Raw genomic sequence first — 27,517 nt, forward strand, 5'->3', positions numbered from 1 at the left:
CATTCTGCAGATTTCTGTGTTATCTTACAGACGAGTCACAGCAACATGCCCAGCTTAGAGAATGTTAATATAAACCTTGCCCATGTCACTCGGTCCATCATTCTTACTCAGACAGTTTCTCAGCAGCTCCTTGATGGAGACACAATCCTCCGTCTCTAGCACGAACCGTTCCACAGCCTTGCGTCCCGGCAGCTGGCTCTCCACCATCACTCTTCTGACGCTCTCCAGGACAGCACCTCTGATGGCCTTAGGCCTCCCAGGGACACTGAAGATGATAAACAGGCCCAGACAGTCCTCTCCCACCAAGTTACAGAACTCTTCCAGCTTCTCAAATCTGCCTCTCTTCCAAGACTCCTCTCCCTTTGACTCACAGGATTTGGGGTCCCACAGAGGAGGAGGGGCGGCCATCCTCAGGGCCTGCACTGCCACCTGAAGCCGTATCTGCTTATCAGGTCCCCAGAAGGTCCAAATCCAGTCTGCCCCGAACAGCAAGGCCTGGTGCTTGGTCATCCGGGTGGTGGTGAGCCACTCATCGGCCCCCCTCTCCTGGCAGAAAGTGATGAAGTGGACGAGGAAGAGCTCACTCAGCGTACCCGCGGCAAGGCCGAGACTGCTCAGTGGATACTCAAACCCGAGGTACTCCTTCAGCTTCTGCGCTGCGTGGGCAACAGCTTCACTGATCACCTCGCACAGGGCGAGAACCTCCTGCCTGTCCTTTGGAGCCAGGCTTCTAGGAGCCTGCTGGGAGGAGGCCTTTTGTCCCATTTCCCCTGCCCCCAGGAGATGCTCCTCTTAGCAATCAGACATGGGAACGTCACCAGGAATAGCTTCTTTTTCAGAGGGCTTCTTCATCGAACCAAGTCTGTTGAGACTGTTCCCAGCTTCCTAATGCCATGGCTTTTCTTGGTGTGGCTAGCCATATAGACCCGAGCTTGGCAAACATGTGAGGGCTTCTTGTTTGACAACTGGGTGTGTTGTGCTCACAGATTCCTGCCGAGTGACAAATGACAGTTTCACAAAAAAACACCTGTTCTTCACCTGGTTATGGAGAACTTTGTAAACTCTGCCTAAGTGTGGTTCCAGTCAAATGAAAACCAATACGCGAGCGTACAGGTTGGAGTCATACATCTTCTCTCTCAAGCCAATATCTCCAAGTCTGCAAGTCCCCTCTGCCCTGACCCTTTGTTCCCCAAGTATGCTATGCTGATCATCTTTCCTTTTCTATATACTTCTTAAGTAGAGATCTCAGCTCGTCTGTGATTCATGCCGTGAACCCAAACAAGCAAACAGGCGAGCTTATATATAATAGCCTGTTGTGCTACCAGGAACAAGACCTTGTTTTTCTGAACAAAGGAACAGTAAATAATGACAATGAAAAACACAAGGCAGTTATCAATTGACTTTATTTCTTTTCATAAGGAAATGCCAACAGTGCATAATACTTTCGTAAATAAAATATATAATCAAAAGCTTTTATCTTTATCACATATCATCGGTTGTTACATTGTCCTTAATAAAGAGTATTTGGCATCTGTAACAGTCTGCTGGCATTTTCAACCAGGGTCCAATAACAAATTGAGCTTTTCAAATGGTGATATTTATTCATGTTAAACTCAAATCCCAGTACAGGAAGAAGCCAGTAATGTCACCACTCATGAACGGGAGCATTCAAAGGAAATCAGGGTTAGCATCAGATGGTTTCAGTCAGAATAAAGAGTGGCGTTACAACCTTCACAGTGCACAGCTTCATGATCTGCTGAGCATATAGAAGGAATACCGTTTCACATTTAGAAATGGTTATCACCAAATCTATTACCATACACTGAACTGCCCCCTGTACCCCAGTGTGTGAGCTCCTGTCTGTACACAGTTGGTCTCGTTATGTGTCGTCCTGGATAAAAAACAGATTGTCCCAACACCGCTGAAAACACACACATACACATGCCACAGGAACAGCTGCTCTCGGTTTCCTCTTTTCTTTACAAAGAGCTTTAGGGCCGTGTGCTACAGAAAACATGAGCAACATGCCACCGGACAGGAAAACCATTAGAAAACATTCTGCTGCTTCAGAATTTTGGATCCTGACTGAAATCACCCGGAGCCCCCTAAGCTGACAGTGTGAGTGTAAGGTTCAGTCGGCATGGCGAGGCGGGCTCCTTAGTTAGCGTCATGGTGCACTCGGCAAAGAAGAAAATGAGAGGCTTAATACGCAAAGGTTCTGTTTTGGTCTGGGTTTTTCCAAAGTCATTCTAACAGAAACTTTCCTGAGGGGTATAAGGGCATCCAAAGATCCTTTTTAAAGCAAATGGGGTCAAGATTAAAGCTGAAGCTTCTAAACTGCTCCGTGAGTTTGTGGGAATCACGTGAAAATGTATCAACGGAGGGAAAAGGGGACTGAGATCCTCAGGAGTCTGCTGGTATATAAAAATTGAGAACACTGGGGTTTGTTTTTAATACGATCTTTGGATCCTGTGTCACAAAATAAAAGTTCTGTTTTCTATATACTGTATATATACACACATATTTAGAAAAATATATAAAAATAAGACAGTCAGAAGCCAGTGGAGGTGCGTGGCATTTAGCGGCACCGGACGTGGTGAGCACTCGGATCTGGAGAGCAGCACGTTCAGCTTAGACGGCTGCAGGGAACACTGATGTGGCCAAGCCTCCGTCCCGGGGATGTGAATGAAGCACTCTGGCAAAACACCCAACCTTACACGACGCAACACGTTAAATAGAATATATCACAGACTTTACATTAAATAGAGGCAGAGCGAGCAGGCTTCCGGTCACCAGCGTCTCGGGATTCTTCAGAATTGGCACCGTTCCCCTGCGTGACAGCCTCACTTCCGAGCGAGCAGAAGTCGGAACAGTTAACCATGCACAACCTGACACCTGTTGCACACGCTATTTCAGAGACAGAGTTGGAAAGCGACATCTGTGCGCCTGATCCTGCCCGGGTGCCGCCCGGGTCAAACGTTGGAGTCTTCGTCTGTGATGCTGGCACTGGGGGAGCGGGCAGCAAAATCTTTAAACATGTCGTCTTCCTTTAACATGTGCTGGAAAACAAGGGACAGAGATCAGCACCACACACCTGCCATGGTGAGCGTTCGTGGCTTTGGATGCTTTTAGAGTAACACTTTCAACTCCCTGTCCGCACTTACTGTGAGATTGTTGATGCCTTCAGAGAATGCACCGATCTGCCTCACTGTCCCTTCTGAATCCTCCATCTGCCAAGAACAAGCCACAATGTGACAAACTCACTCGCACACTTTCAGAAGGACAGAGAAATCCACGAAAGTAAAGCAGGAAGAACATAAGCGGCACAGAATGCGGCAGGGGCCACAGGGATCCTGTGCCTCTGCGTCCCCTCTGAAGACACTTCCCAGGCACCAACGATAAAGTACGCCAAGTGCTGAGGATTGCACCGGAAGCAGGCGGCAACCTGCGGGATTCTGAATACTTCACGATTTTTATTTTCAGGCGTGTGAAGACGGCACGCTTCATGACTGACAGTGTGCAAAGCTTCCATGGTGTAAATGAGTGCCTGTGCGTACGCGGTGCAGGGCTTACCTGCTCTAACCGATCCAAGTCATCCTCTTCATACAGGCGCATGTCCAAGCCAGTTCTAAACCCCTTCTGGGAGCTACTCCCCGAAGCGTGGCCCAGTTCCATGGGACAAACATATTCCTCTCCGTCTTCTTGCTTCTTCTTCCTCAGGTTCCCGAAGTTGCTAAAGGTCAGTTTCTTTGGCTTTAAAAGCAAACAAAAAAGGCACCAGGATTTTGATAAAAGTCCTCTGAAAAAGGACTAATAACAAGTCTAACTTCATTATTCACTTCATCACACAAAGCAAGCAGCCTGGACAATCAAACCATCACAAGAAAGCCAGAAGCACCCTGGACACACAAGCCATGCACCATGGCCTTGGTGTAACTCTCAGAAGGTGAATCTCACCGTGAGGACACAGACTGGACATGCCAAGACCCTTTGTTTGCATTAGACAGGATTTAACACAATAGATTGCCTCTCAGAGATGAGTCAAATTGTGCAAAATGAGTCAATCTAAGATCAGAAAAAGACGGTGATCCTAACTGGTCTAGCGGCACAGGCCTGCCCGCAGCCACAGCTACACAGCTACTTGGAAGCTGAAGCAGGAGAACTGCAAGTTTAAGACATGCCTGGGCCACTTAATAAGAGCCTGGCTTGAAATAAAATATTAAAAAAAAAAAGCCCGGCTGTGGTGGTGCACGCCTTTAATCCCAGCACTCAGAAGGCAGAGGCAGGTGCATCTCTGTGAGTTCGAGGCCAGCCAGGTCCACAAGAGCTAGTTCCAGGACAGGCTCAAAAAGCCACAAAGAAATGCTATCTCGAAAAAAACAAACATCAAAAAAAAATTTAAAGGAGGGGACAGACTGAGGTATATAGGTCAACGGCAGAGCATTTGCCTAATATGGTTAAGACCTTAGGTTGAGTCCCAAGCTGGATGGAGAAGAGGGACGGAGAGAGGGAAGGGACGACGGACAGTAAAGCTGTCAGAAAAGCTGTGTGGTTACTTTGTTTGCCTAGTCCGCCTCACAGGAGGCCTGGTGAGTGGTCAAAGACTCCACACTCTTGGAGAGAAAGTGTCTACTGATCTTTAAAAGAGAAACTTCATCTTAGTCTATACAGTCCCCAAGGAGGAAGGAATTCAAAGTCAGACAAGGTAAAAACAAAGAGAGCTTGGCATTTATTTCTAGGAGAACTCCTAAGCTGCCTTCACATAAAGGATGTGGAAATAACACATACAAACAAGTTAACACAGGAATAACTCGAGAGAAAAAGCAATCTTCTACAACCCTCAAACCCTGGTGAGTAAAAACACCCCACGGTCTTTATGTGTAGCTCAGATCAACCCTGAGTTTGCAATCCTCCTGCCTTAGCCGCTTGCATGCTGGGATTACAGGCAGGTGTAACAACCCCTGGTTTTGACGCTCTCCTTAAGAAGATTTTTTTTGATTTATAAACCAAACAAGCTGAATAGTATGTGCAAGGAGGAACTTAGTGGTTCACTTACTCATCAGCAGCACTCATGCCTCATGCCTGCAGGCATGTGTTCACCACTCGGTTACTCCCACCCCACGTCCTCCTCTTACACCTATTCACCAACAGGAAGCAAAGCCACTGCAATGGTAAACTGGGCCCCAGCCCCAGCTCTCGGCATCAGCAATGCGCTGACGACAGAAGCCAGCATCCACCTCTAACTCTAATATGACAAATGATTTCAGCAGGAACTTTCAAACAGGCAGTCCCTTAATTGCTCCTAAAAGTCATAAATATGTCTGCATACAGACTTTTTTATCTCATCAATAAAACTGAGCAACTCTCAAAAGATGGAAGGATGAGGCCTCTGCACACATCACACAAGGATCACACGAACCAACCTTCACTTTGGCAGTAGCTGTTAGCAGCACATAATCTGGTAACTCCATGGCATCCCGCTTCTGGTGCTGAGCCTCAGCACCAATCAGAAGGTTGAAATGGGTGGCCAAATGTCTGCGCAGCAAGGTTTTGTTTGGTGGAATGTTCAACAACTGAGCCATGGTTTCCACATTAAAACGAGGCTCAAGAACCTGAAAGAAAAACTGGGATTGGTAAAAGGAGCCATGGGTCATACACGGTTGCAGCAGAAACACTTCACAGTTTGCAGACAACCTGTCCTCTGGGTCATCCCCAACAGCCCTATCCACAGCAGAGGGCACAGACTTCACAGTCTGCAGACAACCTTTCCTCTGGGTCATCCCCAACAGCCTATCAACAGCAGAGGGCACAGACTTTGATTGCTTTCCTTTTTAGATTTATTTTTTTAATGTGTAAAAGTGTTTGCCTACATGTATGTATGTATACCACATGTGTACAGTGCCCACTGAGGCAAGAAGAAGGTCCAGACCCCCTGGAACAGGGGTTACACCTGGTCATCGGCCACCATATGGGTGCTGGCGACTGAACTCGGGTCCTCTGCGAGAGCAGCCACTGCTCTGAGCTGCCTCTCCAGCGCGGACTCATCACCGCGCCTGAGTTAGGGGGTGAACTGGCTGTGTAACCCAGGCTTAGGGGATGCAGAAGCAGCACGTTTGGAACGCTGGCTCTGAAAGCAACCGCTCGTGGAACACGGATGCGCAGAAATACAGCCTGCATCTATACGGGCGTTTAAAACCACGATCAATGAGAGACGGCTGCTGGATGTCAGTCAACACTGACGGGAAATGAGAAGAAAAAGGCTTATCCCTAACTCAGAGAAAGACACTGGAGATGCTGTGCGAGAGAAATCCAGCGCAAACACAAGAGGGCGGGGATGAAGTACCTCCACATCACTAAAAACAACCCGGTGCACGATGAGTGTCCCGCCTACAGTGCTTGGAACCAGGGTTTAGATTTGGGGGCATCAGCACGAAGTCATTTCTCTTGGGGGTAGGATCAAGTTGCAACACAGATTCACTTGTGCTTCGAATACAGACAGCCTCCTGGTAACCTGATGCAATCCTTCTAGCTCTCAAGAGCTATTCTACCATGTAGAACTTTCCACTCAAGAGGTGGAAACACAGACGTCACAGGTTTTAAAGCAACACAGATCTCGGATCAAGACTGCTCACCCTTGGGACTAAGGGGAACCAAGCAAGCAGTCAATTTCAGACTGAAAGAGCTTTACCATGAGGCCTCCGTGGACTCCGCTGCCTCTGAGATTGGGGGCGTATTCTGCCAAGTCCACAGAGCGTAGCCACTCCATCACACGGTGATTGGTCCACTGCTGGACCTCAGATGGGGTGATGGCATTCTGTGGGAACAAACACACGTTACACCTCCAGTGCTGATGGCAGGACCTGCGACAGCGAACCCAGACGTGTAATCTAACAGGTCTGACCTAGAAAGCATACTATCTGGTCTCCCATGAGCTACTCAAAGAGAAGGGAAAACAAGTGTTTGCTATTTTGACTGCTCTCTGAAAGAACGTATACCACAGGTTCAAGCTTTTTTTATGTAGAAATAAGAGGGGTGAAGGAAATATTTACAGTGACGTTGTACTCTGTGGATTGAGGTGGCAGTAAAAAGCACAGCCCACGAACAGGAGGAGGCAGAAAAGTGACCTTTGGCTTCAGTGACACAGTGGAACCTTTACAGAAATAAGAGGGAGGGACAGAGGAAAGCAAAGCCCACGAAGTCGGTAACCAGCTTTCTCCGCAGGTTCCAGGAGAAAAAGGCTCTGAGTTTTCACATAGGGACCGTCAAGCTCACGTGTGCAAACATCTTGTCTGAAATGCTACCTCGTCGGACGGCCGCCTCCGCAGGCAGTTTGGCTCAAAGTTATTGATCCTCAGGACTTGGATGGCCCTTTTGATACTGAGGTGATGCAGCACGCTCACGACCTTCAGGGACAGCAGGTCATCCTGCAGGGGAGAAACAAGGAGCTCACTGTGCCGGCCCACAACTGGGGGCAGGGGGCCCCCGGGGGAATCCCAGAACTCTGCTTGGGATTTCAGGTTTCATTCTGTAACAGAACTCCTGTCCTGTTCTCAACAAATCCCTTTCTAGAACCTCAAATTCCTATTGTTCCCCCAAATCTGCACCCCTCTCTCACTCTTCCAGATGCTCTGAGAGGATATAGCACACAGGGCTCTAGAAAGGACTCACTGGTCTCTCTAAAAGACAGCCTGTGTTTTAGGGGCAGGGAGATGGTCTCTTTGCATCCAGGCTGCCCTCAACTCAAGATCCTCCTGCCTCCGCCTCAGGAGCTGCCGAGACTGAGCTGCTGTGGTGCTGGGCCTCGAGGAATTCCCGTTTCCTCTTTAGTCCCCTACATTGCTCTGCAGGCAGTGTAGACACTCAGGCACCTGAGACGGGCAGCCACACTGCCCTCCCTCTCTCTCGCAGACAGGTGGGTCAGACCGTTCCCTTATCATCAAGCTTCCTGGCCTGCCAAGTTCCCAGTCTGGGTTATTTGCTCCGCCTAGCGGACATGGTGACCAATATTGGAAAAACTATGTCCCCCAGTGCAAGGGTCTGGATAATAGTGAAAGAGAAAAGACATGAAGACTTGTAAGTTTCAACATATCACCAGTCAGCTTCTTCAAGGAAACACTCTGGGCAGTCTGCGGCCATGAGGCGCAATTTCAAACATGCCCAACACACCTAAACAAATTATTTCAGCAGAGGGTGATTTCAGGGCAGTGCCGAGATAAACCTTCTAAACACACCCAGAGAATAAGCAGAGGGCTGTCCATGTAGGCACACAGCACACCTTACTGATAGTGTGTTACTTGTGGAAAAAAAGTCCAAGAAAGGAACTTATAAAAATGTTTCTAAGAGCAAAACTAAAGAGTTAGTGGTTTATCCTTGAGGCTACTGGGCAAAAATTATTTCCTAAATTTTTGTAAGATTACTTCATTAAAATCAGTGTTTTAGGATAAATGACAAAAGGCTTTTTAACATGTTTACTCTGAAACTGAGACCTCATTTCCGAACATTTCGGTGTAGGCTACTTTCCTTTTATTGAAGTCTATCAGGTTAAGAAATATCTAAATTATACTTCTGGAAATATATTTGAAGGGTTTCTACCAGCATTGCTTTCATTTAAAACCCTTTTTAAGCTTGGGCATCGTGTGCACACCTGCAATCCCAGGACTCAGAAGGCAGAGGCTGGTGGATCTCTGTGAGTTCCAGTCAAAGCTACACAGTGAGATCCCATTCAAACAAACAAATAAATAAATAAAGTGCAGCAAATAAATAAATATTTTAAAATACTTTTAGACTAAAACAAGGGTTTCCAGGTAGTATAGCGTTCTCGGTGCATTTTATAGCTCCTCCTAATATTTACACCTTATGAGACTATGGCACATATCAAAATTAAGAAACTAATACAGATAATAAAATAAAGCACAGGCTTTATTCAGATCTTGCTAATTTTAGACCTTATCTGTTATTATCATTAGTGTGTGTGTATGGCATCTATGCAGGGACGCGAGCACACGCATGGAAGGACGCCCAGAGGACACTCTGCAGAATCAGCCCCTGCCTTCCACCTTCTCATGGGTCACAGGTTCTCAGGCTCACTTAGCAAGAACTTACACCTGCTTAGCCATCTCATCGGCTCCCAGATTGGCTCTTTACTTCCTGGTTCTTGCCAGTTTCCCACTCAGATCCTTGTTCTGTTCCTGGAGCCGAGCCCGGGAACCACATTTTAGCGGGGACTTCTGACTTGGCACTCACAGGTCACACCTTCCAGGGTCAGTCAATGTCTTTCAGGCATGAAGATCTTGCATGTGCTTCCTGTGACTTTTGGGTCTGAAGTTGCTCACATTCCTGTGGGCCATCTGACCCATCACATCCCATGGGCATGGACAGAGGGCGGTCAAATGTTACTAGACTGTCCCAGGTGGAACAGTGAGCTATTAAGAGAAGGACCCTTAAACCATTCTGGGTTTAAAGTCTCTATGATACCCTATCACTTATTAACCATAGAAACCTGATCAATATCACCTAACCTCTCAACTCCTTGTTTCCTCATCTTAAGGATGGAGATGATAATGACGCTGAGGGTTACTGAGAATCGTGCATCCAGGAATGTGCGCTTAGAAAAGACTGGCTATAAAGAAGGGCAAATGCCTTAGGTCATTCACGCAAGGTTACAGGGAATTAGCGGGTTAATTTCCACTTATTTCACACAGGTAACACTTACAGGGCTGCCTAGTTTACAAATAAAAGTATCTCATGTAAAACATTAACCATACAATGGAATCTAGAACAAGGTTCTGGAATCCATCCTCCGCTGATGTAAGTAGGGAATGGTCTTTCTATTCATTGGCCGGAAGACTAGAAATCCCCAAGAGAGAAGGAAGCAGAGCCGGTCCAGCCTCCCTTCCTCTCTTTACCCTGTAACTGCTGCCCTGATGGGACGGATCTGTGCAAAGGAAGGTGAGGGAGGAGGCCAGCCCTTGTGGATGCCAGGGCAAAGGGTAGCACAGAAACACCCAGGGCTGCAGTCCTCTCTATGAGATCTAACTCACATACCACAGAATGCAAACACGCACAATGTACACTTCAGAATTTACCATGTTGACTGTATCAATACTGCAGATAAGCTTAGACTAAGTTTAGTTTTGCTTGGCTTAAACTGGGTTTCAAATTATTCCAAAGCTGGGCCAACCGCCAGATCCTGCAACATCGACTTCTCAGGAAACACCCCACAGAGGGCCACTTACCACGGTCATGTAATGTAGCATCCGACCATCCACCCGCCCTTCATCGAACTGGGTCTTATACTGAGGGAGGCCAATGTCATCCAGCCATCCTACAGGAGGAAAGCCAGAGTCAGCACCGGGCTACAGAAGGCCTATTCCCGGGATCAAGGGGGAAATGTGACAATATTGATTCTCTGTCACCCACAAAGGCCTCTTACTAGTGACCCAGTTGAAGTCCAGCTTCCCATAGTTGGTCTCTTCTTCGGACCCCAGGGCCTGCAGCGCCAGCTGGAGCTTCTTGCGATGCAACGAATGCTTGATGCCAAGCTCCTAAGGCAATAAACAGAACCTCAGAATTCCACCCGTCCAGCCATTCATGCAGAATCCTCGACCATGAAGCTGCCCTTAAAGACCAGCTCTCTATTACGTTAAAATACTGCTAATAAACCCATTCTACATTAAATTAAAATATGAACCTTAGGCCAAAGCAACATTGCTGAAGAAGAGGCCCAAGTTTACCAACGTCAGATGTTGCCTAGAGATTCATTTCACTTGTGAGTAAGAAACTGTTGAATGTGTAATGGGGACTTTACTCCTATATTGTGGACAAAGGTCCAGAATCACACCATAAAATATAGAATATTCTTTTGTGAAGTAAAATAGAATTGCATAGATTACACTGAAAAGATGAGTCAATGTCAGTTTCCAAATGACTGAGACATGTAAGTTCTCGTCATTATATAAGGTCTATTCATTATGTTATAGCTACATAATTATAGAAGCTAATGCCTTTTCAGAAGTGGTAATACAGGTTCTATGCACACTGCTTTGTTTTAGAATAACTAATTCATACTCTATACCACATTATTAGAATAACTCATAATTCATACTATGGCAGGGGGGTAGGTGTTGCTGGGAGTGAACCCTGGGCCTCCCACAGGCCAGACAAGTGCTGTACCGCTGAGTATATTCCCAGCTATACACGCACAAACAAAACAGGAGTAGCTACCTTCTCTAGGTCTTGCTGAGAAGCCTGCAGAAGTGTCTGGCCAGATATAATCCAGTGCTTGCCAGAACTCAGGTAGGACCCCAAGCCTTGCTCCGCGAGCCAACTGCACACTTGTTCCTTGGTCCATTTGGCAAACGGCATATCCAGGTCACTGTGGGGAAATCAGCAACAACCCTAAGCCAGTCCTGCAGCTGAACAGTCCATAGTGATCATTCGTGCGTGCAAGCGGTATGGAAGTTCCCTGGCAACACACATCTCACCAGGAAAAGCCTAATCCCGGTTTTCAATTCAAAAGAAACTGCATGCCGGGTGATGGTGGCGCACGCCTTTAATCCCAGCACTCGGGAGGCAGAGGCAGGCAGATCTCTGTGAGTTCCAGACCAGCCTGGTCTACAGAGCTAGTTCCAGGACAGGCTCCAAAGCCACAGAGAAACCCTGTCTCGAAAAACCAAAAAAAAAAAAAAGAAAGAAACTGCAGAAGGATTGGCGAGAGCTACCAAAAACTCACGCTTCAGAAAGACACCAACAAGAGCCATGTAAGAGTCAGATGCAGACGATGCTGTGCTCTCCAAAGAGCACACTCTCAAATAAAAACACTCTACTCGGCAGAAGGAAATTTGAGTCTCATATGAATTCACTTTGGCAGAATTATGGTTTCTCTCTGGCAGAGATCACCGAGAAGATAATATCCTCCTGCTAAGTACAGGAAGGGGCTCTCCAGCCAAGTTTGTATTTTCTTTACTTACAGTCTTGAAAAAAAATATGAGGGTGCATGGCTAAATTTAAGAAAAAGCTATTTACAGTGAGTGGAGTGTGTGTGTGTGTGTGTGTGGAGTGTGCACACATCCCAGTATGTGCATGACGAAATGTCATTTCAATAGCACAAGGGAGTTCTTCATTGTGCTTGAGGAGAACATATGAACATATGGAAAATGGGAGCACCTGTTATCTGTGTCCAGGGCCCCACCTGTGTGGGAGCACCTGTCTCTGGCTAATTATTCCTTTCAAAGGGCTCAGCATCAAGACCTTCATGTTTACCAACCCCACCCTTTTCTGCTCAGAAGCTCAGTAAAGTTGGCTCCAAACTGGTTCTAGCTTTTGAGGAAGCAGGGAGGGCTCTTGGAGAGAAACACTGTATAGTCTTTCCCCAGCTGGTGTAAGGAGGCATTTACTCATTCTACTCATTCGGGGGAACAACCTATGGTCTTGATAAACCCAGGAATTGCAATAGAATGTTTCTTTAAATACTTTCAAAGACTGCAACGACGGCTAATGTTTATTGATCAGTTGGTATCTGACAGAGACTTGGCCCCTACCAACTCAATTCTCACCTTTTGGGGTAGGTGCTAAGTCTTACTGTGAAGCTGAGTGTGGAGGCCACAGCTCAAGGTCACTTGGCTGGTGGCCAACGAGGCCACAGAGTAAATCCAAGAGGCTGGACTCAAAATCACAATATTTATCTCCCCCCACGCCCACCCAGGTCCCAATGCATTCCAACAAGGTCTCTGTTACTGAGCCACAAGCCCAGCCCTTAGACCTATCTTCTAAGCACTAGGCTGCCCCATCTTCACAAGACTGCTTCGGGAGACGCCCCACGTCAAAACTTAGGCCCAAGCACCACTGAATCACACATGTTCCTGACACCCTCACCAGCACAGCCCTCACCACCACGGGCAAACAGGACCGCCCCTCCCAACACAGCAGTAAGCAGAGTCTCCGGCCCTGGTGACCCACAGCTGTTCTTACCTGTTGGACTGCCCTAAGTCTCGAGACCAGCCGAGCCTGGGGCCTGCAGTTGCCCTCGTCCCTCCTCTTTTGAATTCAGGCTCGGACATGTCATCTGGGTTGAATGTAGTTGACTGGCTTCTCCTGAGTCTGGAGACACATGAACACAGTTATGCTACACCCGAGTCTGGAGACACATGAACATGGTTATGCTACACCAGAGTCTGGAGACACATGAACATGGTTATGCTTCTCCTGAGTCTGGAGACACATGAACATGGTTATGCTACACCTGAGTTTGGAGACACATGAACACGGTTATGCTACACCTGAGTCTGGAGACACATGAACATGGTTATGCTTCTCCTGAGTCTGGAGACACATGAACATGGTTATGCTACCCCCGAGTCTGGAGACACATGAACATGGTTATGCTACACCTGAGTCTGGAGACACATGAACATGGTTATGCTACCCCCGAGTCTGGAGACACATGAACATGGTTATGCTACACCTGCAGAGGCCTCTGCTTTGATGGCGAATCATAATGTTTTTTTGTTGTTTGTTTTGTATGTCTGAATTGAAATGTTAACCAAGGCCCAATGAGTTATGAAGCCCAAATGAGTCTTCCTTCCATGAAGCCTTGGGATTTAGTGTCCCTTGCCAGGCAGTCTTCCCATCACCCCCTGCCCTGTGCAACACAGGGGTCAGGCACCCCACCTCCCCTTTCTTTCACTTACTTCCCAAAGAGTCTCATGATTCCTCTGGACTTCTTTCTGGAATCTGGAGATGGTGGAGACATCTGGAAAGGACCGGTCCCCTGTGAACCTTTAGGACGAGATGTACCAGCCAAATCTAGGTGCTCAGTTGTCTCCTTTTCTGTCTCAGCTGTCCCAAGGATAGAATAAAGACCACGTGAACACAAGGAGACCTTAACCTTCTTGGTTTTAACCCCTTAAGAATTCTTCTTTGGTTCTAAAAACCAGTGATTTACACAGAGCACCCTTACGTATGAAACATGTATGTAAGTGTATTTGCTGCTCTACAACTTCCTCTCCTCCACAAAGTGAATTATCTCAACATCACCCCTTTGACATGAAGAGTGTGTGGCAGAGCTGGGTGTGGTGGTGCACACATGTAAATCCACCTCCCCGGAGGCTGACACAGGAGGACTGATTCTGAGACACACTTGGGCTACAATGTGTGACTCTCTCTTCAAAATAAAAAGTGTCTCAGAATTGCGACATTCTTGAGTGATATAAACTCGTGGTGAGATTATGCCTAATCTAGTGCTTGGTACAGCGAGCTTCCCACAGCCTCTAACATCTCCACTCCCTCTCCTGCCATGACTCTTTCCTGGATCTGTGGTCTGGTCGTTCCTTCTTGGCTGTAACACCCATTTTTTATCTTTCCTATGTTTTACACCAAGACCCTGCTTAGTTCCCACTCTCGCAAGCTCACCTGCTCTAAGCTTAGCACTGAAGGATGGCTTTATTTTCATAGGCAGATGGCACCAAAACCTCTGAGCCTGACCTCTTTTGTCAGCCCTGTACCTGAAGGAAGACTATGCCAAGTCCCAATTTACTGTGCCAAGGACACACGGGACTTATCAAACCCACCAGTTTCCCTGAAAGTCTTCTCTCAAATTTTGACACTGAATTCAAATTCTGTGTCATTTCCTTCTTAACACGCCTTCTCCTTTGCCATTTAGATCACCTCAGTTCTCAGAGGAGCAGCAACTCTTTATCAAGAAATGAATCACCAGAATGTGGTGCACACGCCCATTAAATCCCAGCCCTCAGGAGGCCAAGGCAAGAAGATCTCAAGCCCAAGGCCAGATCAGGCTGTAGTTGAGACCCTAAGGGGGAAAAACCCCTAGCCTATTATGTATTGGATACTAAGAGAACAATGCAACTCAGTATGTGTGAGGTTTTCTTGAGGGGTAAAATCCGGATTTGGCTTTGAAAGAACAGCATCCACACTTGCCACATGCAGGGCAGAAGTTCTTTCAACTGCCCATTTCTGGAAGAATAGCCACAAGCAAAGATGGGGCTGTTGTTTTCCAGAGTGTGAGCCTTTACATTTATAAAGGAAAATAAAGACATTTGTTCAAGGAGAAAAATCAGAAGGGTCTCAGAAGGATTTGCAGAAGCTGCAGAGGTTGAATTTTCTACGAAGCAGAGCTGTGACTACCGGTTACATAAGCAGCACTGGTCTACGGGCATCGACTGCCGTCCTAGAAGACACAGGAGCAGCTGAAAGCGGTTGTCCAGCTGCAAGAGTTTAGTTGGTGCAGCCAGCACTCACTGTAAACACGTCAGGCTCCAAAGACAAGGATGCCACTTTGCTAGGACATATGCTTTGATACTTGGGTATCTATACAAGGTGACAGCCGCAGGGAACCCCAGGAAGAATCTATCCACTCCCACTGCACAGCCACAGTGGGTACGGGTGCCCTGAAAATGTATATTTATTTATTGGTGGGGGGGCTTCTTCATACTACTCTCCCCATAGGGAGACAGAATGAATGTCTTTTAAAAGCACTCTCATGGAGACTCCTCAGATACCATGGGAAGTCACTAAATATCCCCACGGTCAAAGCAATACAATTTGCTCCAAGAGCAGTAAGTCAGTTCCTGCCTGGCAATAGGCAGTTTTGGGGGGATGTTGGGGAAATGGACACACGGAGGAAGGCCGAGAGTTGGCGGGTGATGGTTCAGTCACGGGTGAGGGGAGCTGGGATATATGATGCCAGTTCACTCCAGGTCTGCACTGTGCAGGCTGCTGGGCATTTCTGGGCTCTCAGAGCTGCCCAGACGGTGTCAAGAGCACTGGTTAGAACAGCATGTAGGCTCAGAAGCCAAGGCGCTACGGAGTCTGCTTTAGCCAAAGATGAAGGGATATTCTGGAAGAGACTACATTTTCTGATTGCGGCCAGCTTGTGTTGGTAGAGATGGCAGAGGCCAAGAGTGGGTTTGGGGTGTAGCACTGGTGAAGGCTGGCATGCAGGGGTACGGTACCTAAGGTGGGTGCACTGGCACTTCGTTTACGGTCTTCAGGTATCCCAACAACGCACACAACACACGCAGCCAATGGAGAGAACACAAGGATGACAAAAATGGAACAGATCAGACTCCGCCCTCTAAGGCAACGCCCGTAGGAGGAACGTATGCACGCACTAAGACTATAAAAACCGCACAAGTCCGTCCCTGGGCACTCACTCATCCCACCACCAGAGGGGAGACCGTCCAAACAGAGTCACAGACCACGGTTCATTCTGCTGTTTGTCACTGGACAGAGTGGGGTGAGAGCTGACTTATCGTCACACTGCGAATTAAATCCACGGAAGCATTTTTGCCAACATCCCCCCTCCAAGGCATCCACCTTCACTTCTGAGAAGGAGAAACGTGCCCACAGAGGAACACAGGATGGGTGGTCCGGAAGGTCAGGACCTGGGCGCCCATGCCACACATACCAAGGTTTGGTGCACTTGCTGTCCTCTTGTTACTTTTGATTTTAAAAAAGCCTCGGCCAAAGGAGGACCTGGCTTTTCGAGTGCCAAAGGGGTTGTCATCCACGGAGGTGTCGTGTCCTGGAGCCTTGGGAGGCAGGGTCCCAGATGTGCGGCTGTCAGCTGGAGCTCTATCCTGAGGGGCGATGAGGAGGGAGCTGAGGGTTAGGGTGCAAATCCTGAGGACGGGGGGCTGGACTCTAACTAATGTCCCATCCCTGGACAGATGCTGCAGTATCACACTAAGGCCAATGCCAGTGACATGTTAAAACGAAGCCTGCGCAGTAAACAGCAACACAACGAACACGGCTAACTCCGTCTACAAGCAATACATTCATCACTTAAAATATTTAAGACAGCTTTGAAAACACTTAAGTTCTATCTGCCTCCAAGACATGGAGTGAAGACACTCCAAACCCAGGATGGCAGATTTCTTACTTTTCTAGTAATAACAATGCAGAGCTATACATGAGTTTACGTCCTTAAATCACCAGCACAGCAACAGACGCCCAAGGCAAGTCTACAAAGCAGGCTGTGCACACGCTTTAAAATACAAGAAGATCCTCCCAGTTACTTCACATTCTTCTCAAAGACTAAGAAGGTGAAGGTACACCCAGCAACCGTTTGTTTGAGCTTTCCGACCGTGAGTCAGCCACTAAGCTCATGAGGAATGTCTCTGCTCTGGTACCACGGAGAGAGGCTTCTGGTTGGATTTCTTCTCGAACACCTCCTGCTTTCTGCTCTTCTTTTGCAGAGTGGGTGAAAGGGTCAAAGGGACGGCTGACTACATTAGCTGAACACCCGTGTGCACAATACAGTCACTATCTACACTGCAACACCGACACATCCTCTGACCATGTATTGATCATATATTGACCATGTATTGATCATGTATTGACCGTGTATCAACCATGTATTAATCATGTATTGACCATGTATTGATCATATATTGACCGTGTATTAATCATGTATTGACCATGCATTAATCATGTATTGACCATGTATTAATCATGTATTGATCATGTATTGACCATGTACTGAACAAGGGGCTGAAGAGGACCTGAGGGACAGCTGTCTCCACTGAGTGCTTTGCCAGCTCCACCTCTAATAGCTCAGACTCGGAGCGGACAGCCAGGACGGGAACTGGCCTTGCACCCCGCTGTGATCCTTGATGGGGAGCCCTGGAATACAGCCTGTGTAGAACGCCAAACCTGCCCCCATGGACGAGGGCTATATGAAACAAATGGGTGGCTTTTTGCAGAGCCTGGGAAAGGCAGCTGGTCACAAAGACGATCAAAGCACACGACTCTAAGACCACAGGTTGGTTTTCTAATAACAGATAGAGATGAACTCTTAAAATATTTATTTATGTATGTATGTATGTGCATGTGTGCCTACGTGCATGTGTGGGAACACATGTGCCACAACACGTGTGTAGAGGCTGACACACAACACGTGTATGGAGAGGCTGACACACAACTTGTGGAGTTATTCTTGCCTTCCACCATGAACACCCTGGGGATTAACCCAGGCCATGGGGCTTCACCTCCGGAGCCATCTCAGCTCCCCCAAATTAACTTTCTCTGTTTTTTTACTGAAATGTTCATTTTATGTGTAAGCAATACTTAACCCTGGTCAGGGCTGCCCGGGGACTAGTCTGAGACCACAGCATACTGGCCTGGCTCGCTCTATATGCTGGCGTTGCACACCCATATGGGGAGGATAATGTGTGTATGTCAGGTACACATGCTCACGTGTACATGTGGAGGCTCCAGGCTGGTGCCTTCTATTTCTTGTCACCATATGTTCTGAGACAGAGTATCTCACTGAACCCGGAGATCACTGGCTGAGCAGACAAGGGGGCAAGTCCCAGGGATTCTCCTGTCCCCGGCATCTCGCAGCACTGGGAAGACAGGCATGTGCTTCCGTGCCCAGCTTTGTATGTAGTTGCTGGGATCTAAACTCTGCAGGCGAGTACACATGCACTTCACCACTGAGACATCTCTCTAGTCCCTAAGAATAACTTTTCTTCGGACGGGATCTCACTCTGTAGACCAGGCTGGCCTCAAACTCACAGAGATCCACCTGCCTCTGCTTCCAAGGTGCTCGGAGTATAAGTGTGTGCAGCACACCTAGCTCAAAATTAATTTTAAAGAGAGGGAATTGAATCCCATGGGACTAGTTATAAAAGGCAGGTTGTAAACAGGCATGTGGGTACCGTGAACTGAACTCAGGAACTCTGCAGAAGCAACCAGTGCTCTTAACCACTGAGCATCTCTCCGGCCTTCAAAATTAACTTTTTTCTTATTGTTGTTATCGTTTGCTTATGAAGAGAGGGTTTCTGTGCAGCCCTGGCTCTCCTGAAAACTAGCTCTGTAGACCAGGCTGCCTCACACTCAGAGGTTCTCCTGCCTCTGCCTCCTACATGCTGGGGATTAAAGGCGTGTGCCACCATCTGGCTAAAATTAACCTTTAAAAGTAAATAACTCTGTGGCACTTAGTCTTTCTCTGAATCATAACCACACCCTATCTAGTTCTAAAACACTGCCATCACCCTCAAGCCAACAGCCCTCTGCTTCTCCTTATTCTACCCCTTCCCCCATTACAGCCAGCGCTCTGCGGCCTTCTCTGCAGACGCACGCACGCACGCACGCACACTCTGCGGCCTTCTCTGCAGACGCACGCACGCACGCACGCACGCACACATGCTCTGCGGCCTTCTCTGCAGACTCACGCAAGCTCTGCGGCCTTCTCTGCAGAGGCACGCACGCACGCACGCACGCTCTGCGGCCTTCTCTGCAGACGCACGCACGCTGCTGCACACTTCACAGAAACCCAGGCACATGTATGCACATGACCTCCCTAGCTGGCATCTGCACCTTGCTTGATGCTCTGGAGGCGCTAACAGACTCAGCTTCCTGGAGTGGGGACATTTAACTTAACATGCCATAAAATTTAATAGATTTTTTTTATACTTGAACTCATATATGAAAATTACCTCTGAAGGCTTCTGGTTAGACTCCTTTTCCTGTTCAAAAACAATGACATTTAAGAAGGCTACTGTAAAATTCTTTTATATATTCATCGTTATTACACTTCCATAAATAAAAAAACCACAAAATCTTAGTTGTATTTATTTCCTACAATGTTTTATTTTCTCAACCTTTCATTTATGCACTTTCATCAGAGAAAACAAGAGCTCTTCCTAAAATGAAATTTTCCCAGGCACAAACAAAGATCCATCCCTCAGTATTTTCTTCTCAGGTTAACAAGGGAAAGGAGGCAGGAAAAAAGAAAAGAAAAGAAAAAGAAAACTCACCAAGACATCTGATGTCTCTTTCTTCAGGTTTCCCAGGCTGCTGGATTTTTGCAGACTTGAAGTTCTAACAACAGAAACAACGATAATTAGAATTAATAGTAAGTTGACTCTGGTGCCTGTGTCTAAGCAGATCATCTTAGAAGGAACTAAATACTGTCTGGGAGTTGAATCTTGGTAATAAAAGAAAGTCTGGATCCAAGCAAACACTTATGTACTTAAGTCAATTGCAGCACTTAGTTCCTCTAAAAGCAGGGTGGTTAACGGTCTTGCCAGTAACACAGACTGTGCCACACATGTCCCGGGAGCTGCAAAACCACTTAAGACGGCCCTGGCAATATCAGTGTTTTCCATGGACGGGTGGCACTTACGCCTTTACACCAGGAACTTCTTAGAAGCTTGCGCACTGTTAGAGCTAATCCTTCCACTTGAAGAACGAAAGTCTACTTTTCTCTCAAAGAGGAATAACTTTCCCGAGTCTGCAAAGCTCACTAAGCCAGGTTTTGTGGGGCACGCCCGTCATTCCAGTCCTCAAGAGGCTGGGGCAGGACTGGGGGCTGTGTGAAACAGCCAGGGCTATCAAGACAGAGCCTGTCTCCAAGAATGAGAATAAAGACGGATGGAAGGAAAAATAAAGAGGACGAGAAAGGGAGGGAGAAGCAGGGGAATAAAGGAAGGAAAATGCCCTAGACCAGTGGTTCTCAACCTTCCTGTCGCTGCAACACCTTCATACTGTTGTCCGCAGGCTGTGGTGACCCCAACCACAAAGTTATTCTCGTTGCTACTTCATAACTGTATTTTTGTTACTGTTATGTATTATAATGTAAATATTTGTATTTTCCGGTAGTCTTAGGTGACCCCTGACCAACGGGGGTCACGACCCACAGGTGGAGAACCGCTGCACTAGGGGAATTCTTGTTAATGCCCACAGTAATTCTTTTGCTAGCCAAGGAAGGCAGCAGGAGTCTGTAAGTAGGAGACTTCCTTCTTTACATAATCAGTGCCCAGTTACACACAGCCAGAGGCGGCATGACTCAAACCTAAATGTACAAATATGGAGCCAGTTTCAAAAGATGCGAGACTGGGGGTGTACCTCAGTGTCAGTGTGTGCTGGGCACGCGAGAGGCCCGGGGCCTGATCTCGAGCAACACGAGATAAAAAAGCAAAGCAGAGCAGAGAAAGAGACTAAAGAAGGAATGTGTTTACTCCAAGAAACTGGAACCACTGTGCGGCCTAACTTTTAAAAGGCATTTCTATTTTTACGTAAGTTGTCAGGAGTGCTGGCCGCCAAAGCACGTGAAAGATAACAGAGAAATAGGAACAGCTCTTTCGAGCCCTGCCCTTAAAATAGGCCTTCCAGGTTGTTTGGGGCTTTCCTAATGTGACCCAGGCTTTCACTCGGATAAACACGCACAGCGGGCCAGTTTAGGAAAGTCTGAGTGCAGACAGCAGCTCCGCCAGCTGTCACACTCTCTGGGAGTCTTTTCTGTAGGAGTAAAAAAATACAAATCAGCACAAAAATAAATGAAAAGTCCTGAACCTCCAATGAAAACTGACGAGGGAAGACGAAAGATCTGCAAAGGCCGGGCATGAGAGCCAGGAAAGGGGCGTTTCTCTGTGGCACCAGCTCTCCAGCCCTGCCTCTCATGGCACACGCAGACTCGGACTTGTGAGTGTGACAGCCTCGCCGGATCACTGTTAGCAATGGTCACGTGAGCAGTGCAGATTTCCCGCTCTTTCAAGCCGTGGTCATGCTTCACACTCAACAACACACAACTTACGAAAGACCGTTGCTCGGCGGGACTTCCGCGGCTGCACCCAGGAGGGTTTTTCCATCACTAAAATACATTTTTTAGAAAGGCATTTGTTAATGTCAAGAATCGAAAACCACACGGACATCTCCGGGCTTACAATGGTGAAGTCCCAAAGGGCCCATCGGAGCCTGAACTCATTTTACTCACTTAAAGTCAAAAGTGCCTTTTGTTTAAGTTAGCAAAAACACAGCGTAGCCTCTCCTACCTCGTCATACTTACAGGGCCCCACTGGCCTATGGCTGGGCAAAATCTCTCTCACAACGTCTACTTTAGAAGGGTACACTGACTACCTCCTACCTATCAAAAACTATGGCAAAAATACAACACAGCCATGCTGTAAAGTCAAAGAAAAATCACAAGTCATGCCATCACAGGTGGGCCCATCTGGACCTCTTCTAAGTGAACAGAGATGTAAAATATGTAATAATAAATAATAGTGCAAAAAAAGGTATTTTAAAACATTTTCTTAAGCCTAAGTCAAATTTAGGCAACTAGTTTGAGAATTTTCTGGCAAAATATCTATTTGTCTACTGAGATATGACTGAGTCTGTTGTGCCGGCGTCACAGCCGCGCTTCAAACAGCCTCACGGCACCAACGGCACCTGCTCTGCCTTCCAGCAATCACTGATGACATAGAAAGCAAAGCCCGAGCTCCTCACTCCCTCACTCTCCCACCCTCTCCCGCCGCTTCCTGACTCGCGCATTTTATCTCAATAATACAAAACTGATGATGAAAACAGAGCCTGAAATCAGTGTGGGATGCTGGCTACTCTACTTATCTGAACATTTATATCACAATGTCATATCACACGGAGCATACTTCTCTTCAAGGGAAGTCTCAGGCTTTGCAGGCAACTTGGACTTTTCAGAGGTCTCCACACCCATGGATGGTGGCAACAGTGGAGGGACGGAAGCTTGCAAGACGCTGGTGTGAAACTGAAAGATTGTAAGTAAAAAGGAAATCAACCAAACGAGGACCACACAAGCCACGGAGTAACGGAACATAACAGAGCCGGTCCAAATCGTATACACCCGTGCTTACAACTTCAGCCTTATCGTCATGATTGTTTCAGAATACAAACATGGGTACAAATGGGGGTCACTGAGGAAACACTGTGGAGAAAGGGGTTTCATTTGGTTCCATGACAGTGAATATTCTGAGTAAGAAATTACCTTAAAACACAAAAAGCCCCGAGTTCTGATCCAGTGAAAGCCCAGGAAATCCAGCCCCAGGGCGCTGACTCTTCTCAGCTTGAGCATACCATAAACAAAACACTACGTCCATATTTATTTCTGCTACCAGCCTGACACACAACATGCATTATGCTGGTTAACTACTCTCTTCTATTTGAACAAGCTGACTAAGCTCCACTTTCATAACTGACGGAAAATACATTAAAACCAGCTGGAATATACTCCTGTGGTTACCAGTTAAAATGGAGTAACATCAACACTGTGCTAATAATAAAATGTGGAGCCCATTTTCTCAAACACCTCTGGGTCCCAGGGCTGGAGACTTTGGTAAAGTCCGAGAGCTGGAGATCAGAGCGCGGTGGGCATCAAGAGCTCAGGAATCAGCCAATCTGTGGTCTCCTCCTTTAACTGTTAGCAGTGCTGGCCTAGCACGCCCAGTGTTTCTCCACTGAGCTATATTCTCAAAAGAGTTCTTAACTTCTTTCCTCTCTCTTTAATTTTTATTAATAATTTTGTAAAATTAAAATATAATCATATTATTTCCTCCTTCCCTTTCCTACCAACCCCCTCCATGTACCTTCCTTATTCCCATTCTCTATTTCTCTCCCCCCTCCCTCTCTCTCTCTATGATCTCTTTGTCTCTCTTTTTGATCAGGGTCTTTTGCACAGCCTAGCCTGACCTGGCTGTTTAATCCTCAGGGCGCCAGGTAAGACACACGGCGGACACACATCTACACCAACACCAGGTAAGACACACAGTGGACACACATCTACAGTAACACCAGGTAAGACACCCGGTGGACACACATCTATACCCACACCAGGTAAGACACACGGCAGACACACATCTACAGCAACACCAGGTAAGACACACGGCGGACACACATCTATACCCACACCAGGTAAGATACACAGTGGACACACATCTACAGCAACACCAGGTAAGACAACCGGTGGAGACACATCTACAGCATCGCCAGGTAAGACACACGGCGGACACACATCTACAGCAACACCAGGTAAGACACACGGTGGACACACATCTACAGCAACACCAGGTAAGACACACGGCAGACACACATCTACAGCAACACCAGGTAAGACACACGGCGGACACACATCTACAGCAACACCAGGTAAGACACACGGTGGACACACATCTACAGCAACACCAGGTAAGACACACGGCAGACACACATCTACAGCAACACCAGGTAAGACACACGGCGGACACACATCTATACCCACACCAGGTAAGACACACGGCGGACACACATCTATACCCACACCAGGTAAGACACACGGCGGACACACATCTACAGCAACACCAGGTAAGACACACGGCGGACACACATCTACACTAACACCAGGTAAGACACACGGCGGACACACATCTACAGCAACACCAGGTAAGACACACGGCGGACACACATCTACAGCAACACCAGGTAAGACACACGGCGGACACACATCTATACCCACACAGGTAAGATACACAGTGGACACACATCTACAGCAACACCAGGTAAGACACACGGCAGACACACATCTACACTAACACCAGGTAAGACACACGGCGGACACACATCTACAGCAACACCAGGTAAGACACACGGCGGACACACATCTACAGCAACACCAGGTAAGACACACGGCGGACACACATCTATACCCACACCAGGTAAGACACACGGCGGACACACATCTACAGCAACACCAGGTAAGACACACGGCGGACACACATCTACAGCAACACCAGGTAAGACACACGGCGGACACACATCTATACCCACACCAGGTAAGACACACGGCGGACACACATCTACAGCAACGCCAGGTAAGACACACGGCGGACACACATCTACACTAACACCAGGTAAGACACACGGCGGACACACATCTACAGCAACACCAGGTAAGACACACGGCGGACACACATCTACAGCAACACCAGGTAAGACACACGGCGGACACACATCTACAGCAACACCAGGTAAGACACACGGCGGACACACATCTACAGCAACACCAGGTAAGACACACGGCGGACACACATCTACAGCAACACCAGGTAAGACACACGGTGGACACACATCTACAGCAACACCAGGTAAGACACACGGCGGACACACATCTACAGCAACACCAGGTAAGACACACGGCGGACACACATCTACAGCAACACCAGGTAAGACACACGGCGGACACACATCTACAGCAACACCAGGTAAGACACACGGCGGACACACATCTACACTAACACCAGGTAAGACACACGGCGGACACACATCTACACTAACACCAGGTAAGACACACAGCGGACACACATCTACAGCAACACCAGGTAAGACACACGGCGGACACACATCTATACCCACACCAGGTAAGACACACGGCGGACACACATCTATACCCACACCAGGTAAGACACACGGCGGACACACATCTACAGCAACACCAGGTAAGACACACGGCGGACACACATCTACAGCAACACCAGGTAAGACACACGGCGGACACACATCTATACCCACACCAGGTAAGACACACGACGGACACACATCTACAGCAACACCAGGTAAGACACACGGCGGCCACACATCTACAGCAACCACTCAGCAACAGTTTCACTTGAGTCACACATTCCAACAGGCAACCAGGCCTGCCTCTGAGCCCCAGAATGGAGAACCCAGGGGAGGTAAGATGGACTTGGGTGTGCTGAACCAGCAAAGCTCAGCTTCATGAGGAAGCAATGATCTCTGCTCCGTGAGTTTGGTGTGGTACTGAGTGACGGCATCAAGAAAGCTCGTAAGACATCCAGTCAGATTACTGTAAAGTGAGGCTCTTTTCGTTTTATTTTCTCCAATTGGTTTTGTTTCAATCTTTACAGTCAGTGCTGTGATCTCTTTAGCACTAGTCCATGCTTCCTGAAGTTCAGCTACTTCCCTGGACTCCTGATTATGGGAAAATCACTAACACACTGGCCTCTTGCCTTGATTTCTTATTCAAACTTCAAGGTTTCAGTTCCAACTTATATTTTCCCTCTCTTTCCTTTGAAAATAAGGTTGAACTCTATCGATTCTCACCACACCACTTTTGTTCAGGTTGAAGCAATCATCTGAGACAAATGAAACATCCTTAAACTGGGATTCGTGAGGACTGCTCTTCCCGGGAACCCAGTCCAACTCCCAGCAAGGTAGGGCATCTGCTAACTCCAGGGGATCTGGTGCCCTCTTCTGACTGCTTTGGAAACTGTGTGCATGCAGTGTGCATACATGTATATTCGAGCAAAACACTCACACATACAAAATAAACAGAAGCAAACCTTTAAGCTGAGGCTTATGCGGCAAATAATCTGTAGAACAATCTGGCATATGCTACGCATACAAGCAATCCCTCAGTAAAATGCACCACATTACTGGCTAGCAAAGTTTTTGGTTTTTGGAAAGCTGAGGCAGGCGGATCACTATTGCTGGCCTGGGCAACCAAGTGAACCTGTTTCAGAATAAAACAGAGATGTTTCTTTGCCACTAAATATAAACACAGTTAACAAGCAGGGAGCTTCTTCTTGTATCTTATTTCATAACTAAAATCTTGACTGATAAACTGTTTCGGTGCTTGCTAACATTGGAGTGTCCAACGTTAGCTGTTTTCTCTTTGAATTAACTTTCATTCAATTTAGTTTTTACTTTCTCAGGACCAGAGGTGTAGAACTCAGTGCAGAGCAGTGGCCAAGCATGCACACGGCCTCAGGCTCCAGGCCCAGAGCTGCAGCAGGTGTGTGTGTGTGTGTGTGTGTGTGTGTGTGTGTGTGTGTATGTGTGTGTGCACGCGTGTGTGTGACTAGGAAAAGGGATCTACTGCTGAACACTGTCTTTTCATTATGGGATCGTCAACAACAGGTACAAGAGAAGGAAGCAAGAGAGGAGAGCTGGTGAAAGGAAGAAACCGTGGCATGCTAGAGGTGAATGAGACAGTCCCAGAGTGTGACGTGACCTCAGGGCAAAGGTCACTAGCACTGGGGAATCCTGGGACAGGCGCTCTCCTCTCAGACTCTATGGAGAAGCAGCACGCCCAGTGGCTCTGCAGGGAGCCTGGGCCCTGAGGGGCAGTAAGGGATGCTCAGACAAGTCTCTAAGGTAGTGGCGTGGAGGGCTCTGAGCAGATTCTGATAGTTGGAGCAATGCAGCAAATCAGGCTCAAATGGGCAAGCAAAGCAGGAATGAAGGTGACTTTGGACTGCAGCGGCACTTTACGAAGCTGAGACAACATTCAAGGTAACAAAACTGTCACCGGGAAAGCAGTAAAGACACAGCCCCCTCGACACAGACAAAGTCGGAATCCCGACGGTACCTCTTCTGGAGCGCTTGTGTTGAATGGGTCCCTGCTGGGAGACCCCATTCCTGGCGTAGAGGAGGTACTCCTCTCCAAGTCACTGAAGCCCTGGGCATCCAACAGGGTGGAGATGGAGCTAGAGTGGAACAGCCCGTCACACTCACTGTCCTGGCCTGGAAAAGACGAAGCAGACGATGCTCAGGTCCACTGTGGAGGAAGAACCGTGATTACGCATTCCTTCTCCGTCTTTCTCTTGAACACGCGCTGTGCTGCTGAGCTACTGTCTCAGTCCAAGCCGTAAACAAAGAATCACAGTTCCTGGCATCGTATGGAGATCAGCAACACAGACCCTAGGATACAGCACCTTAAACTCTAAGCAGCTAAGGCCGTGCCCAGGCC

The 27,517-nt window shown here is 47.6% G+C and overlaps 2 protein-coding genes across 19 annotated transcripts in view; both read right to left on the reverse strand.

The window, feature by feature from the left end:
- Positions 1–45: 45 nt before the first annotated feature.
- On the reverse strand, positions 46–876 carry Rep15 (RAB15 effector protein). The gene has a single exon (XM_075982261.1). It carries the CDS (start codon positions 763–765, stop codon positions 55–57), a length of 711 nt encoding a protein of 236 aa, XP_075838376.1. The 5' UTR covers positions 766–876; the 3' UTR covers positions 46–54.
- A 508-nt stretch (positions 877–1,384) lies between these two features.
- Ppfibp1 (PPFIB scaffold protein 1) overlaps positions 1,385–27,517 on the reverse strand; it is a 144,003-nt gene continuing 117,870 nt past the window's right edge. For 7 of the 18 annotated variants that reach the window (XM_075982243.1, XM_075982256.1, XM_075982251.1 and 4 more), the window contains 18 exons: positions 27,137–27,291; positions 22,410–22,525; positions 21,557–21,613; positions 19,779–19,842; positions 19,458–19,487; positions 16,424–16,595; positions 15,969–16,001; positions 13,689–13,836; positions 12,970–13,098; positions 11,224–11,374; positions 10,433–10,544; positions 10,236–10,324; positions 7,302–7,424; positions 6,689–6,814; positions 5,424–5,612; positions 3,574–3,753; positions 3,165–3,230; positions 1,386–3,059 (listed from right to left, as the gene is read on the reverse strand). In XM_075982243.1, coding sequence (XP_075838358.1) covers positions 2,973–3,059; positions 3,165–3,230; positions 3,574–3,753; positions 5,424–5,612; positions 6,689–6,814; positions 7,302–7,424; positions 10,236–10,324; positions 10,433–10,544; positions 11,224–11,374; positions 12,970–13,098; positions 13,689–13,836; positions 15,969–16,001; positions 16,424–16,595; positions 19,458–19,487; positions 19,779–19,842; positions 21,557–21,613; positions 22,410–22,525; positions 27,137–27,291 — 2,027 coding nt within the window. In that variant the 3' untranslated portion in view covers positions 1,386–2,972. Of the gene's footprint in view, positions 3,060–3,164; positions 3,231–3,573; positions 3,754–5,423; positions 5,613–6,688; positions 6,815–7,301; positions 7,425–10,235; positions 10,325–10,432; positions 10,545–11,223; positions 11,375–12,969; positions 13,099–13,688; positions 13,837–15,968; positions 16,002–16,423; positions 16,596–19,457; positions 19,488–19,778; positions 19,843–21,556; positions 21,614–22,409; positions 22,526–27,136; positions 27,292–27,517 lie in introns of all 18 variants that reach the window. The other 11 variants (XM_075982258.1, XM_075982247.1, XM_075982255.1 and 8 more) reach the window with 4 other exon arrangements.

Source organism: Microtus pennsylvanicus, chromosome 8 (assembly GCF_037038515.1).
Source record: "Microtus pennsylvanicus isolate mMicPen1 chromosome 8, mMicPen1.hap1, whole genome shotgun sequence".
In the NCBI taxonomy this organism is placed as follows: Eukaryota; Metazoa; Chordata; class Mammalia; order Rodentia; family Cricetidae; genus Microtus; species Microtus pennsylvanicus.